This window comes from Oreochromis aureus, linkage group 10 (assembly GCF_013358895.1).
Source record: "Oreochromis aureus strain Israel breed Guangdong linkage group 10, ZZ_aureus, whole genome shotgun sequence".
NCBI classification, from domain to species: domain Eukaryota; kingdom Metazoa; phylum Chordata; class Actinopteri; order Cichliformes; family Cichlidae; genus Oreochromis; species Oreochromis aureus.
In genome coordinates, this window is record NC_052951.1 from 23610430 (window position 1) to 23625048 (window position 14619).

Genomic DNA, 14619 nt, shown 5'->3' on the forward strand with positions numbered 1-14619 from the left:
GAAATACAATTTTCATGGCTACATATTTGTCTTATTAATATATAAAACATACACCCCATGTTTCTGTAAGTATAATATAATTATATTCCATAATAGTATTTGCTAACTTTTGATGATTTTGCAGTGATATCTTTTAGCTACTGAACTGTTTTTTCCCTTATTTTTTCCTCATGTGTGTACTTTGATCCCATTGCAAAATAAATAAACTCAGTTCCAGTGACCTCACCAAAAACTCCATTCGCCCTCCTCGTGTCCTGCAGCTGACACACCACAGGTAACATGATTAGTTTTTACAGACCACACTGAGATTAAAAAGGCATTCACAGTCTTAAATTTGATTTCATCCTCTGTTTGTGGGTCTGCTTGTTCATTCATCCACTTTGAATAAATGGACCCGGCTAATTTTTCTTCTGAAGGCTCGCCTGCTCTTTGCCTCATCAGTGTCTTCTTCGCAGCAGGATAAAAGGAGGAAGAGAAAAGGAGAAGGTGGTGAGTGGCATTGCTGGGAGTGACAGATTACTGGTCGAGAGGAGTGACCCATTTAATAAGGTCAGTCACATGATGGCAACACCATAAGCCTGTTGGTCACTCCAGTAGTGACCAGCCTGCTCACTGAGGAGTTATGTGTGAAGATGAATTAATAGCATGTAGGCCACTATGTTACCAGAGACACTTATGAGGGTTTCAGTGTTAACTAAACACACAAAGAAATGATCAAATAAAAGTAAGAGCCTCCAAAAATAATCTGTGGTGTAGTTACATATGAAGATGCTTAAGATAGCGATTCGTTCATTCTCTCTCTCTGTCGCTGTCTGATCATCTCTTTGTCAGCCTTTTCTCAAGGTTACTTTAGTTCAATGGGAGTGTCTTATTTGGACCACGTGATCCTGATGCAAAGTTATTCTGTGTCAAAGCTGTGCTCAGCTGCAGGGATGGCGTGATGTACCAAATGATACCCCCAGTAGAAATTAATCAATATATAAAATAAATAAATAAACAGTGGGAGAAAAAAGATATACGCTTTAGCTGAATTTATTTAATCGGGAAATGTGAATGACCGAAATGCATCACGATGCAGATTCAGCTTTAGACACTTGCGTGGTTATTTTGCGACAAATGAGAGAAATAGCGGACCACTTAATGCGTATGCGCATGCAGCGAGAACGGATAGTTCATCCCCAATAACCTTGATGTCGATCGGATCTTCCCGCACGACCTACAAGCCCCTCATATTCAGCAGGGGAGTCTGCCATTGCGCAGCAGCCAACTGGGTGAAGGTGGGAAATCCACTAAGAGCGAGGATGCTTCTATAGGCAGTCCGGGTTTATTTCTTCAGTCAACATTTTCAGTTTTTGCAGGCGAAATTTACACTGCTGGAAATCGCCATCCCCTGCCCGGCTCCCCCACTGTGGTCTGTCTCAGTTATACTGTCAACCCCCCCACCCCTCCTCCTCTCTGCCTCCTTAATCTCCCAGATTGTCGGCGACTTGCTGCAGTCGATGCTGCAGTTCTGAACCGCTCCTGCGCCGGGACAGCTGACTCAATGAGAAAGACATGCTCGCATTCGTTTTGGTCTCTGGGTCTCTCTGGATTATATTAGGTGAGTCGTGAATGCCTCTTTGTCATTTTGATTCATTTGAACGATTTAGCGTCGCTGGGCTGGAGGCCAAGAAAAAAAGCGGATGCACCTGCCGCGCAGTGGGCCGAGGCGCATTCGTGTCTCATTCATTACCGGCTTTTTTATTTTTCTGAGGCTGTGCTTGAATATTTCCGTTTTCACAGACGACACTGCAAGAAGCTTTAGTCGCGATCCATTGCTGCATTTGGCGTTTTGCCTGCACCGCAGGACGCGGGTGACATTTTTTCATTTTCTCAGGCTACACGTGTGTTAAGTCAGCCCGGGGGCAGGCGTTAGCATTTCACCGTAGCGGGCTCTAGCTCCAGGGAAGCACAGGGCTCGGATTTCGGGTCAAGAACTCCGAGAATAACAGGCCAACATCATCGAGGGATGCATTCAGGTGGGCATTAGCTACCTCTAATCAGGTATGGAGTGGGATGGACGACTGGTTGCCATGCGGCTGGGTCCGCGCGGCTGTTCCGGATATCAGGGTTTTAATGTAAAAGTGTGTGCTTTGTGCTTAAATCCAACTATTAAAGACAAGGCTGGAAGCTGGAAGAGATGAAAGGGGTACATTTAAGGTTGGACCGCAGCTAAGGTCGTATGACATTGTGCGTGGAACCCGGACACACGTCATTTACACCCCCCACCCCACCCCCTGTTAGCTCACGTCTCCCAACAGCCGGCCATTCACACCCTGGCGTCTGCTGTGCGTCTCTACTTCAACCTCGCCTTCAATAATCTCATATCAAACACATCAGATGGGCAGAAAGCCGGTTTTAAAAGTCAGCATTTCGCCCATGATGTCGTCCGCCATGCTTCTGTGATGGAGGAAGAGGGGATGAGGAAGGATGAAGACCGATGACGCGCTTCGAATGGCTGCCGCTGATTGGACGGAGCTGTCCATGAGCGAGCGGTGCTGAAATCCTGCGGCCTACCGGCAAACTACCGAGCACGGCGTGCTCGCTTTCACCGACACCACCCCCACCCCTGTTTTACGCATCAATTCTTAGGGGTGTTGGAGCTGAGCAGAGACACGATTGCTTGACATCTGAATATATAATATCAAAATAAATAAAGTACTAAAAAAAAAAGATCAGTTTCGAGCTGTGATGTTAAAAACTGAGGGATTCTCATATGATGAAAGAAACTGCAGGTAGTGAAGGTTGTTTGTTTGTTTTTAAAGGATTGTGGCGGTAGATTTTGTGCCAGCTCGGTAGGTTTAATGGCAAATAGGCGGAGATTATTAATCCTCCAAAGAACAGGTCGCATCGCCAGCGACGAACATGTGGTAACAGCTGGCGTTTTGACTGGTGCGCATTAATATTCCATGTTGCAGTTACAGGTTTGAATATGCTTTGTACGCAATCACTTGGAGTCTGTAATCCAAATTTAAGATGAAATTAATTGTTCGCTTGAAAAAGAAAGGTCCCCTTGGGAGCACTCAATGCACCTCTCACCTGTCACCACATCCCAACGCCCTGCTGCTCCTTAGAATAAATAATGCATTTTAATCAACGGCTAGTGCAGCCCTACACATGGTGTAAGCCTATTCTTTTTCCTCCCTTAATATTTAATTAAATGGATAGGGGCGGTTTCTCCCCGCCCTTTGCCAAGAAACAGCCAATGGTGTTTTAGTATCCAAGCAGAGCAGCTCCTCTGTTTAACGTAACACAAGCCTTGTGCACACCAGGGGACTGCTGACTTGTAATTGGATGACTATCCAGTACATCATCATGCTCTTTTTTTTATTCACACTGAGAATTTTTTTCCTCTTAAATTAGAAACTAAAACAAGAAGGAAGTTGTGCACTGTGAAAATGCTGAAATGAAATTCCTCTAATTAAAGAAGAACTGCATGACTGGGCAAATCTTGATGGTTAAGTAATTCCTGCTGTGCAATAATAACTGCCTGTTACTGACCACTTTCACTGAATCCTAGGAGTGAGGCGAATTCCAGGAAAGGTCATTTTCTTTGGAGCGGTGGCTGGAAATTTGCTAACAAGCATGACCTTAAAGTGGTGCATAGAAGATATATTAAACAAATGCAACACCTTAAGTACATATCCCCGAAGACAGTAATAATAAAATTAGACAGTCTGGGTGTTCTCAGGGCCATATGTCAGCATGGATTTTTGCTGTTTCAGCAGTCTGTGCACACTCTTCCACATATTGTGGGATGATGGGTGATGGTTCAGCATTAAGTCCTGTGCCGGCTGTCTGCCTCCCTCTTTCTCATATACATTTATGTTTTTTAAATGGTGCAGTACTGTACCGTATTCTAAAATGCTCCATCTTTGTTGACTGGATATTGTCGGTCATGAGCCTTAAACGAATCAACTCCCTTCCTGATTAGAGACTTAAAAAAAATTAGTGAGCATCTACAGCAAATTTTTATAATGCACAATATTAAGAGGAAGTTATTATGCATGCTGGTCAGTAAGAAAGTGTTCTAAAACAAAATAACAGCAATTGAGCTAGAACATCTTTTAGAATGTACCTATGTTTACTCGTTCCTCTAAAGCTGTAAGTGTGCAAGGAGAACACCCTCTCTATAAAGGAGTGAAGGCAGTTGTCTTTGCCTGGAGGTCACAGCCTCTAAAATGAAGCTGTAAAAACAAGACACTATGTGTGTACACTGTGGTTAACACTTGTGCAAACGTGTTGGTTTGGGGGGGGGTTCTATCTTTCTGGTAGAAGTGTCAGTTAAAGGGTGTAACTGTATTTTTAAAAATCATATCTATATATATATATATATATATATATATATATATATATATATATATATATATATATATATATATATATATATATATATATATATATATATATATATATATATATATATATATATATATATATATATATATATATATATATATATATATATATATATATATATATATATATATATATATATATATATACACACACACACACACACATAGTGACTTGTTAATGATCCTAACCCTCCAGCTTGAAATCTAAAAGTCTGCTTTCCCTCTCACTTTGATAGTCAAATTAAACTGAGCAGCATCAGTTGATGTTTGTGTGTGTGATTTGTTTATACGCACAGGTTTCTTTGCATATAGGTGCATACACGTGTATGTGTAGGCCAGTATGTGTGTGTTTGTGTGTGTCATTTCCACTTACTGAAGGAGAAGTTGAGTCTGCATGTTTAGGCAGCGAGAGGCACAAAGAGATACACACACACACAGCATCAGGGAGGAGGGGTGGGTGGGTGTGGTGAGAGTGTGCAGCGTCTGTTGAGCCGAGGGTGGTGTGATACGGAAGCCAGCCAGGCTCAAACGAGGCCAAAACACTTCTCGCTTCCCTCCTCTTGCTTGCCTCAGCTTAATCTGGCTGTTGGCACCGGGAAGGTAATCACTAGTTTGCACCGAGCAATGTGATATCCGCCCGGTACCCCTTGACACACATCACCTGCACACACACCCACATACACACCTACACAGACACACATCACACCTCACCGGCTGCCTGGCTTCCCCCGACGCCTTTGTAAGTGCTGCTGACTAGACCACATCTGCTTTAACCCTTAGGTAATGCAGTTATAGTTTAAATCTGCTGCCTGCTTTGTTTGCTCTATATTTCTCTTTTTTATTACAGTGCTGCATTTTTTTTAACATATTCTGTATATGTTGTATATTCCAGTCCCTTCTGCTCACTATATCCATATTACTTATTTATTCTGCACCTTATATCTTTAAATGTTCTTGCATGAGTAATACCTGCTCTGCCCCTCCTTGACTGAGATGCAGGAGGGGGGGATCATTCTTCTGCACCGGATATTACAGAATCTCTGCAAGTATTCCTTATTGAGGGTGACAGGAAAAAGTTGTGCTTTAAGTCATGAGGTGTGGGCTAAGCGGAGGAATGGCAGAAAGAGATATGAATGAGTGGCTAAAAGAGAGTGACTGTAAGCAAGGGTAGGTGGTGTTCTGGGATGATTAAGCACTGATGATTATTTTTTTTTAAAGAAAAAAAGAAAAGCATGAGCAAGAAGAGCGATACCGTGCACTGATGCGAGTGACGCTACAAAGAGAAGGAGGGGAATTTGAAGAATAAGAGAAAGCTGAGCAGGATGTCTTTAAATAGAATACTGTAGTGAGGTTACTGCTGGTCATCTGTCTCTGTGCTAATAGGCTGTAATCTCACCACGTTGGACTCTAATCATTGGTGATGGCCCTCAGATGGGCCGATGGGGCGGGACTTAAGGACGAAGGGTTGTGTTTCCTTCACTTTAAGCCTCAGAGGTCAAAGGAAGTCTAACTGACCCATTCACTTCCCCTGATCACTGCATAGATTGCTGTACCCCTGCACCAAAATCTTTGCTAAGTGGAATCTTCCTGAGACAGGAAGGGAGGGAAGGAACCTCTGGGGCAGAGGTGGCACGATAAGGAGCCAACGTTTCATGCAATTTCACTAATCTAAATGGTTAAATAAAGCAGCAGGACTCCTTCGCATTTCTGTTTTCCTTCCCTATTTAAAGGAACTCTTTAAAGAAACTATGCGAGGGAGGCTGCAGTTGCGAATCCCCTTTGCTCCATGTAATTCATCTTCAAATCAATGAATCGCAGTTCCGTTCAATTTTTTATTTTTTTTTGCTTAAAAATGTGTACTTCAGTATATCCAAGTGAGTATGAAAAATTAAAATGTTTATTTTTGTAACCCAGCTGTTCATGCACAGCATGTGCACTAGACGTTTTGTAACAGATACGTTGCAGTCAGTGTTATCTTCTTTCAGTTCTCTGACTGTGCACATCTGTCAGGCTTGCAGCCAAGTGTATGTCTGCTCATGTCATTTTCTCATTTTCTTTTTCCTCCAAGCATATTTTTCACACTCTCTATTGAATCTGTTTTACCTGATAAATTAGGGCGCTTGCCTCACTTTCTCACTTTAGTTCAGATTGCAGGGTCGATCACTGGTACAGATCTGAAGTCCTGCGTTTTAAAAATGACTTATGGTCACTTGATGGTTACTGAATCTGTTTCATATGGAAAATCCCAAGAAGTCATCAACAAAATGCTGAGAAAACCAGAGAAAATAGAAGGCACATGTATATCATAAGCTCTGCAACCATGTACAGCAGTGGGACACTTTGCTCAGCTTTTTGTAATACAGTATAACCTGATTATAAAACTCAGAAACAGCTACGCTATCTCCACGACTGTTGAAAGCTCAGCCACAGCTTTACAGCATCTCAGTTGCAATAAACCCTTATCACCATTTTATTGCAGACATCTATCCACAGACTTCCCTTGCAGTGGCTCGGGAGAATGAAGGTTTTTGCAACCTGCTAACTGTAAGATTCAAATGACAATGCTTGTCAAGCAGCCGGAAGCCCGAGCTGTAAATGCAACAGAGTTGGAGGATGACTTCCTTGGGTTTTTGATGGTGCGATGTGTTTGCCATTGTACAAATTAAACAGAGAGGCCTTTGAGTTCAAATGCTGATGCTGAAGGTCACTGCTGTTGCTGATGGGGTCTCTGCTGACCTGCTGTTCTCCTGTCACGACAGCTGAAGCAACACTCTTTGTAAGAGGCAGCAGGGATGAACTTAAAGGCTTGTATGGGGATGTGTTTATTTGTATGTCTATATGTGTGTAAGTGTGTAGGGAGCAGGTGGTTTGGTGGTGTTTCATTGAGGTCACCACAGGACATCCTATAGTGAAGACGTGACCCTTTATATAAAAGTGTCATGCAAACCAAAGTGCACAGCCTGATCTTAACTACGAAAAATTATTTTAAAATTTAATTTGCTACTGAGATTAAATGCTTCTGGAGCTTGTAGCTGTCATAAGAGTGCTTCTCCTCCACCATTTGGAAAAGTGTACCAATAATTCACCTTGAGTGAAGGATGCTGCTTGTTATCTGGATAAAAACTGAAGAAGACAGCATGTAGTGAAGGAGCCTCCTGAATGATTGGCTGCCCAAGTTTATTGTGTAAGGACTTGTTAGACCTCTTGCTGCCTCTCAAACCTTTTCTGTTGCTCTGTAGTCTGGTATCACTTTTAATTATCCGACATTGTCATGAAAACTTACAAATAAAGTTTTTGTAGGACAGGTTTCAGCTCTAAAGATGTCCTGCTATACTTTGTTTTTATTGTCTCTTTCATATTGTGAGAAAACTGGAACTTTTTTTCATTGGCAGTCAAAAAGGAATATACAGAAGAGAGCAGAATATAATAAAGCAAGAAATAACAATAGTCAGTTAAATGTTTGCATGTTTGCTTGAGGCCAATTAGATATCCGGCAGGTTGTAAGTCACCTGCAGCTGTCGGGCTATTTCAGGACAAGATGACGTGGCGTGATAACATGTGTACTAAAGCATTCGTTGCTTTGCTTAAAGTCTGCATGAGTGGCCTCGGTAAACAGATGCCAACAGTGGGTGCCCATAAATGATAAGCAGATGTGGATTATTTGCAGATGTATCCTACCCCCCTTTGTTTTCAAATCCTTGCTTGACTTGCTATTAACAGTATTTTTAAACCTGCACCGGACAAAATAACCTTGATAATCTTTAAGCGCCTTCTAGTTTAAGTGGACTAAGATGGAACTGCACCTCTTTAAGCTTCAACTAGCCTGTAACGAGAGACTTTTCCTCATCCTAAGTCTTTTTAGATCTGATGTGTAGAAGAGTAAAAAGAAATCTGATAAAGACCGTTAATTTTAGATTCATGAAGTCGTATTTTTAGTAATATTCATCCACCCTCAGGGTTCCCAGTTCTGTCTAGTCTTCTTTATTGTCTCCAGATTGAGACGGCGCGTATCTGTGCGTCTGTATTTCTGCATCATTGATCCCAAAAAGTTGATTCTGTTCATCTAGACTTAGCTTTCTTAGTGCGAGAAACATTTCTTCACTCATCCAGGTGACTTCTTCAGTCTCAAGCTAGACCTACAGGCCAGTGACCACGCTTTCAATGATGAGGATATACACATCCTGGACAGGGAGAAACGCTGGTTTGAGCAGGGAGTCAAGGAGCGCTTTTACGTGAAAAGGGAAAGACCATCTCTGAATCCCAGAGTAGGCCTAAGGGTATTTCTTTCGCCATCTTACAAGGCTGTGATTGCTGATCAGCGGTCATGGCAATTTGCATATTAATGATCAAGAAACTCAACTCACAACCCATTATTCATCACTGGTGCTAGTTTCAGTCATTATGCAAATATACTGTTTAAAAAGTTGGGGAAACCTACAGTTAGCTGAGACCGAAGAAGAAGACATCTGCACAGTGATGCTTTTATAACCAGCCACTCTCTCTTTTCTGCCTCCTTTATTCCAGCTAGCTGCACAGTGGTGTCAGTGGGTTATGAAGTCTGTCTATATTTAGAGCAGGTCGAATGCTGTTCCCCCTCCGCTGCCTCTCTTTGGAAACGCCGCTCCACCAATCCACTGCGACTCTTCGCTGCAGCCAAACCACATTAGTCACAGGACACAAAACAATTCATTCGTGATACAGCCGCAGTTTGATCTAATTACTGCCTTGGCGGTCTGTAAATGTTTACGGAGGTCTTCTGGACTTTGGTTACAAAATCTGTCAACAAGCGTTCAGTCACATGACACATCTCAGTCCCCCAGATGTTGTTTAACAGCCATTAAATTTCAACCAGATTTGGACCAGTTTGAAACTTCCAGCCTTCATTTAATATTACAGAAGAAAGAGATCAGACTGTTTCATAATGAAACGTTTGCCTCTGTACTTTGTGATTTACAGGTGCTGGCAGACATAAGTTGCATGTTTCTGTTTGTTTCCCACCCCCCCAGTGAAGCTCAGAGTAATGCTTAACAGATATGAATGGTGTCAGTGTACACATGTAGTTCTTAGGAAGAACGTAAATAGGAGTAGTCAAAGGAATTTGCAAAGAAAAGCGTCTGGACTTCTTTGAGTTGCTTGAAGACGTTTCACCTCTCATCCAAGAAGCTTCTTCAGTTCTAAGGTCAAATGGCCGAGAGTCCCGGATTTAAACCCAGTGGGAGTATCCCCCCAAAGAGGGACAAAGGACCCCCTGGTGATCCTCTAATCACATGAGCCAAGGTGTGAAAGCGGGTGTGGGACCTAATCAGCCAGGGTTTTGGGTGAGCTCATTGTGAAACCTGGCCCCACCACTTCATGTGAATTCCTGAGGTCAGATGGCCCAGGATGTGAGTGGGCGTTAAGGCGTCTGGGGAGGGAACTCAAAACTGGATTATAGATGGCAGACAGTCGGTGGTTTACGACACCAACAGTCGGTGGTTTACGACACCAACAGTCGGTGGTTTACGACACCAACAGTCGGTGGTTTACGACACCAACTGTCTGCCATCTATAGTCCAGTTATGAGTTCCCTCCCCAGACGCCTTAACGCCCACTCACATCCTGGGCCATCTGACCTCAGGAATTCACGCAGACGCTTTTCTTTGCAAATTCCTTTGACTACGATGACCTGGATGACTGAGAACCTTCACAGACGTAAATAGGAGTATTTCCCAAAATATATTTCCCCTAATGGTTAATCTTTACCCAAACATAAAGAAAAACCTTCTTTCTTTTTGACATGTAAGCATTTGTTTTATAATTTTACCTCCATATCTTTTCATATCTTTTTAACTTTTAAAATCTTCTGTCTGTCTTGATTTTTCGATCAACTTCTACTGTCTTCACTAAGATCCAGTCTTACTGAATCCAGCTGCGCACAACAGGCAGCTCAGTGGCTCTGGACATTTAATTATAGAATTAGCTCTGACAATCTAACTGCTTTCCCAAACACACAAATGCGAGCAATCAGTGCAGTGTGATTTAGAGCCATTATGAAGTGGCAGCTTTTACTTATTGTGCTAAATTTTTCCCGGCAGTTGAGCTGCTTTAATTTCCCCCCTCATTATTACTGGAACGCCACAGATTTGAAAAAAGGCCAACAGAAAGAGAGAAAATATTTGAGAAGTGCGGCAGAAAAAGAAGAACTACGGACAACTGCGTTATTACAGGGCCGGTACTGTTTTCAGACACGAGAGGGATGCTGCGGTTTCTCACTTACAGGTGATAGTTTCTGTGTGAGCAGAAACTGGACTCAATTTAGAGGACTCAAGCCAAAAAAAATAAATAAAAACTGGGATGGCAGTGTCAGAAGAGATGAAGACATTGCGCAACAGGCCTGAATTAAAGCAGAGGAAGTGATGAGTACCACCTTACTGTATCTTAACATGCTGTCATATGTCAGTGGGGCTTTACAAATGACTGTAGCAACTGACTGCTGTTAGCATCACTGTGTCGGTGTGTTTTTGCGGTTGTATCAACTGAAAAATGATACTGTAGGGTGAAAGTGTGATCACGGGGTTGTAATAATATCTGTGAGTATGTATTCATATATAGCAAGACTAAAAAGGTCGAGTTTGTGATGACTTTGTGACGGTAAAGTATATCATTTAAACGTTTAGTAGCAATACAGCTGCATGCATGACCCTGGATGAGGTGTATTTTGAATTTAAGCTTCGTAAGAGAAACTTATGAGTGCAGGAAGCAGTGCACATGTTTCTTTACGTTAACACACGCAGCACCTGTTTCTCCATCTTTAAGCAGCAGAAGACTATTTTACACTTAAACACTGTCAGTTGAGGAGACTCACAACGGTTATTAGGTGTTACTTTTTCATCATAATAATGACATTTTGACTGTCAGTTTTGTTTTCCGTCATTGGCCTTTTGAAATGATTGCAGCCAGCGTGACTCATCGGGTGCAACACCTATAGATGATATCTCTTTGATGGGAATTTAGCAACCCAATGGAAATGTGCATTATGCAGTAATGCAAACACTAAGTGGATATTTGGCTGATTCATGCATTTTTTTTCTTACATTTAAATTTATGGAAATAGATAAAAGATTAATTGCTTCCTAATCTGTACTGTGTACCCTCCAGTGTAGACGAGGTTTTTAAAAAGCACTCTCAAGTCAGGCTATTCAGGGGATAGTGTCAGGATCATGTGGCCAGATACAATAAGCCCATTATTTACTTTTCTCCCTTTGTATTTTCACTATTTTGGATAAATAGAAAAAGATGGTAATTATTTTATGTCTTCTAAATTCAGCTAGTTTTTGGAAAGTTTTAAAGCCTGGCGTGGGTTCATGTGATTCTGCCTCACTTCAGTAGTTTAGTGCACAGAATAGTGATTCCGCTCTAAAATGACAGGTGAATGAGGAAGTCCGCGTTCCCACGACCTGATGTATTTATACTTATCAGCTTCAATGTCTGTTGGTGTTTGCGTCTGTGCATGCATGTCGGGAGAGAGACATGCATGAGAGAGACAGACAGACAGACAGTGAGAGGAGACAGGAAGTGAGTCTGATTGGCTGTGAATTGTGGCACTGCTCCGACAGTTCATTAGATCAGATGGTGCTGTCTCTGACTCATGTCCCAGGGGAAGGAAACCCCCACCCCACTCAGCACTACAGCCAGACGCCCCCTTGGATACATTATGCATTTCTTGATATGTGTGTGTGTGTGTGTATGACTGTGCTACTATTCCACTACGGTTTAACCGCTGTCCTTTCTAGTCATCAGTATAGATAATCTCTCCTGGCCTTCTTTTACAGTAAAAATGAGAAATGTGGGGGTGAGACCCCTCAAACACCAGCTTTTGAGTATAAATTAAGTGTTTCAGGTCATTTCGCTTTGGTGAAGGAGTAGCGAGGTCAAATATGCCCACGTATACCCACAACGACCTGTCATAAAGTGATGGAAATAAGTCTGAGAAATTAGTGGGAGGGATTAATTTTCTAGTTGTGTTTTAAATGTCTCAGTCTTCATCTTAGGAAGCTGGTTCACATGTAAAGTTGTTAAAGAGCTTACATGATCACCTCCTGAGCAAGGCTTTCTTTTCAGTGGCATGAAATGTGAACTGTTATGTGAAATAGGAAAAAGTCTAGACCTAGCACTCAATAAAATTTGTAGTTTTATGCGTGCTTGAAAAGCTGTGATTCACAAGACCTTTATTTAATCTGAAAAATAAATACTCCTATTTGGTCTCAGGTAACTGAATAGATATTATATAGAGATTCATTAATAAACTGGCATTTGACCTCACATTAAGCCCGAGAGTATACTTAAACGCGCGAAATTTTCCGAAAATTTGTTTTTTATGGCAACAGGGGTTTTAATGTTTCAAAAAGACCATAGAGACATGGAGAAGACGAATAATAAGAAGAAACAAAGCAAAATGAAAAAAATATATATTTAGCTTCAGAGCTTGACTGTGGAAGTGAAAGATTAAGTATTTTACACGTCTTTAATTTTTATGCTTGTTGCTGCAGACTGCTAACAGCTACCAGACAGTGGTTTTGTCTGCTTTAATCCTTCTTCCTTTTTTCCTTGAAGCACAGAGATTCTGTGTGCAAAGTGCACATGTGGGTTTCCCTCACATGCAATGAAAAAAAAAGCATAAGTGCCATCCCTTCTTTAAAAAAAATCAAAAAACTAAAAAAGCGGCTTGCATATTTTATTATATGTGACAAGGAGATACTGCAGTCAGTGGAGGTTTATCTATAAGCAACATTAACTGCTGACATCTTTATGAGGACGCAGAAGAAAGAGACTTGAGACAGAAATATGAGGTCATGCTGGCGTGTTGTTTGCCTTTTTCACTAATTTATGGGTAAAGTCCGGCAAGCAACAAGGATTAGTGCCCAAAAATGTGATTATCCGAAAGCAATACACCTGTCAAATCTGATATTGATGGATGAAACATACAGACGTTTTTGATTTTTTAGTGAGATTTAGAATGTAATCCATTGATAAATAAGATTTATGTAGTGTCAGAATATGTGTTATTTATCAGCAGTAGTAGTAAAACCGCTAAGTTCTTATAAACCTTCACTAGAACACCTGATCCAGCTTTAAGGATTGATGATTTGTCAATGATTTTATGTCATATAAACAAAACAAGTAGCACTTTATTATATGGCCCATAATTAGGGGTATGATTCCTCTAGGATTACAGGCAATCTCAATGTGTTTTACCTAAAATTGCATGTAATTATATTTAACTGCGAATGCTTCCAGGAAGTGAAACACTACGTAAAGTTACAGTATAATTATACCTTTCCTGTGAAATACCAGAAGTTACACGCTATTACGCTACTACTTACAATATAATTATTTCTTCATACTTATTTTTCTTTAATTATTACTTAATATATCGACCAACAAGGATTTGTAGGTAAGTATACATCATAATTTCAGCTAAATAGAGTGAAATTACTTTTGATTCCAGGGGAACTACGGCTCTTGTCAAATGTAGTCGAATCTATCCCACCAAACATTGAGTAAAATATTGATTTACCCTCCTCCTTAGCAAGTAGTATTTAAGAAAAATGAATAATGGTTTGAAAGGCATCGTAAGAAATCATTAGTAAAAGACTGCCTTGTCCCCTCTGCAGAGCTGAGTTCCACCCTGATGGAGAAGATGCAGGCCCAGGAGATGATGAGTGGCCTGAGGATACCGGAGATGGACGAGCTCGGTCAGTTCTTCCGCTCCCTGCCGACCTCCACGCTTGTGGGCATCGGCGCTCTGACAGCTGTGCTGGCGTACTGGTTAGCCACCAGACCCCGTCCCATCAAACCCCCCTGCAGCCTTCTGCACCAGTCTGAGGAAGTGCCGGTGAGATAATCACAGATGCATAAAAGCATTAAGTGCTGGACTCGCATTCGTGACACAGACATGTTTGGACATTCAGGCACAAGAAGTAGGTATTTTTCATGTTAGTCTAGTCCTTCACAGTAAAATGGGGTTAATCAGTACTCTTTGTGGATTTTGTTTTGTTTTGTTTTGTTTTAATGCACTCATGTAGGTCACCTTCAATTGTTAGCAGGCAGTGATGACACTAGGCTTTATGTGCAACAATAAAGCCTAGTATTTTTGTTTTCTTTGCCCTAGCTTATACCTGTCAGGTTATTCTAAGCATCCGAAGCTCGTTACGACAGATGCCCTTCTGATCTCCTCCTCTTC

At 41.5% G+C, this 14619-nt stretch overlaps 1 protein-coding gene across 4 annotated transcripts in view; it reads left to right on the forward strand.

Moving 5' to 3' along the window:
- Nucleotides 1–226: 226 nt before the first annotated feature.
- acsl6 (acyl-CoA synthetase long chain family member 6) overlaps nucleotides 227–14619 on the forward strand; it is a 38240-nt gene continuing 23847 nt past the window's right edge. Inside the window, exons 1-3 of one of the 4 annotated variants that reach the window (XM_039618579.1) lie at nucleotides 227–274; nucleotides 417–489; nucleotides 14051–14271. In XM_039618579.1, coding sequence (XP_039474513.1) covers nucleotides 14068–14271 — 204 coding nt within the window. In that variant the 5' untranslated portion in view covers nucleotides 227–274; nucleotides 417–489; nucleotides 14051–14067. Of the gene's footprint in view, nucleotides 275–416; nucleotides 550–1016; nucleotides 1601–10637; nucleotides 10656–14050; nucleotides 14272–14619 lie in introns of those variants that run through there. The other 3 variants (XM_031734150.2, XM_039618578.1, XM_039618580.1) reach the window with 3 other exon arrangements.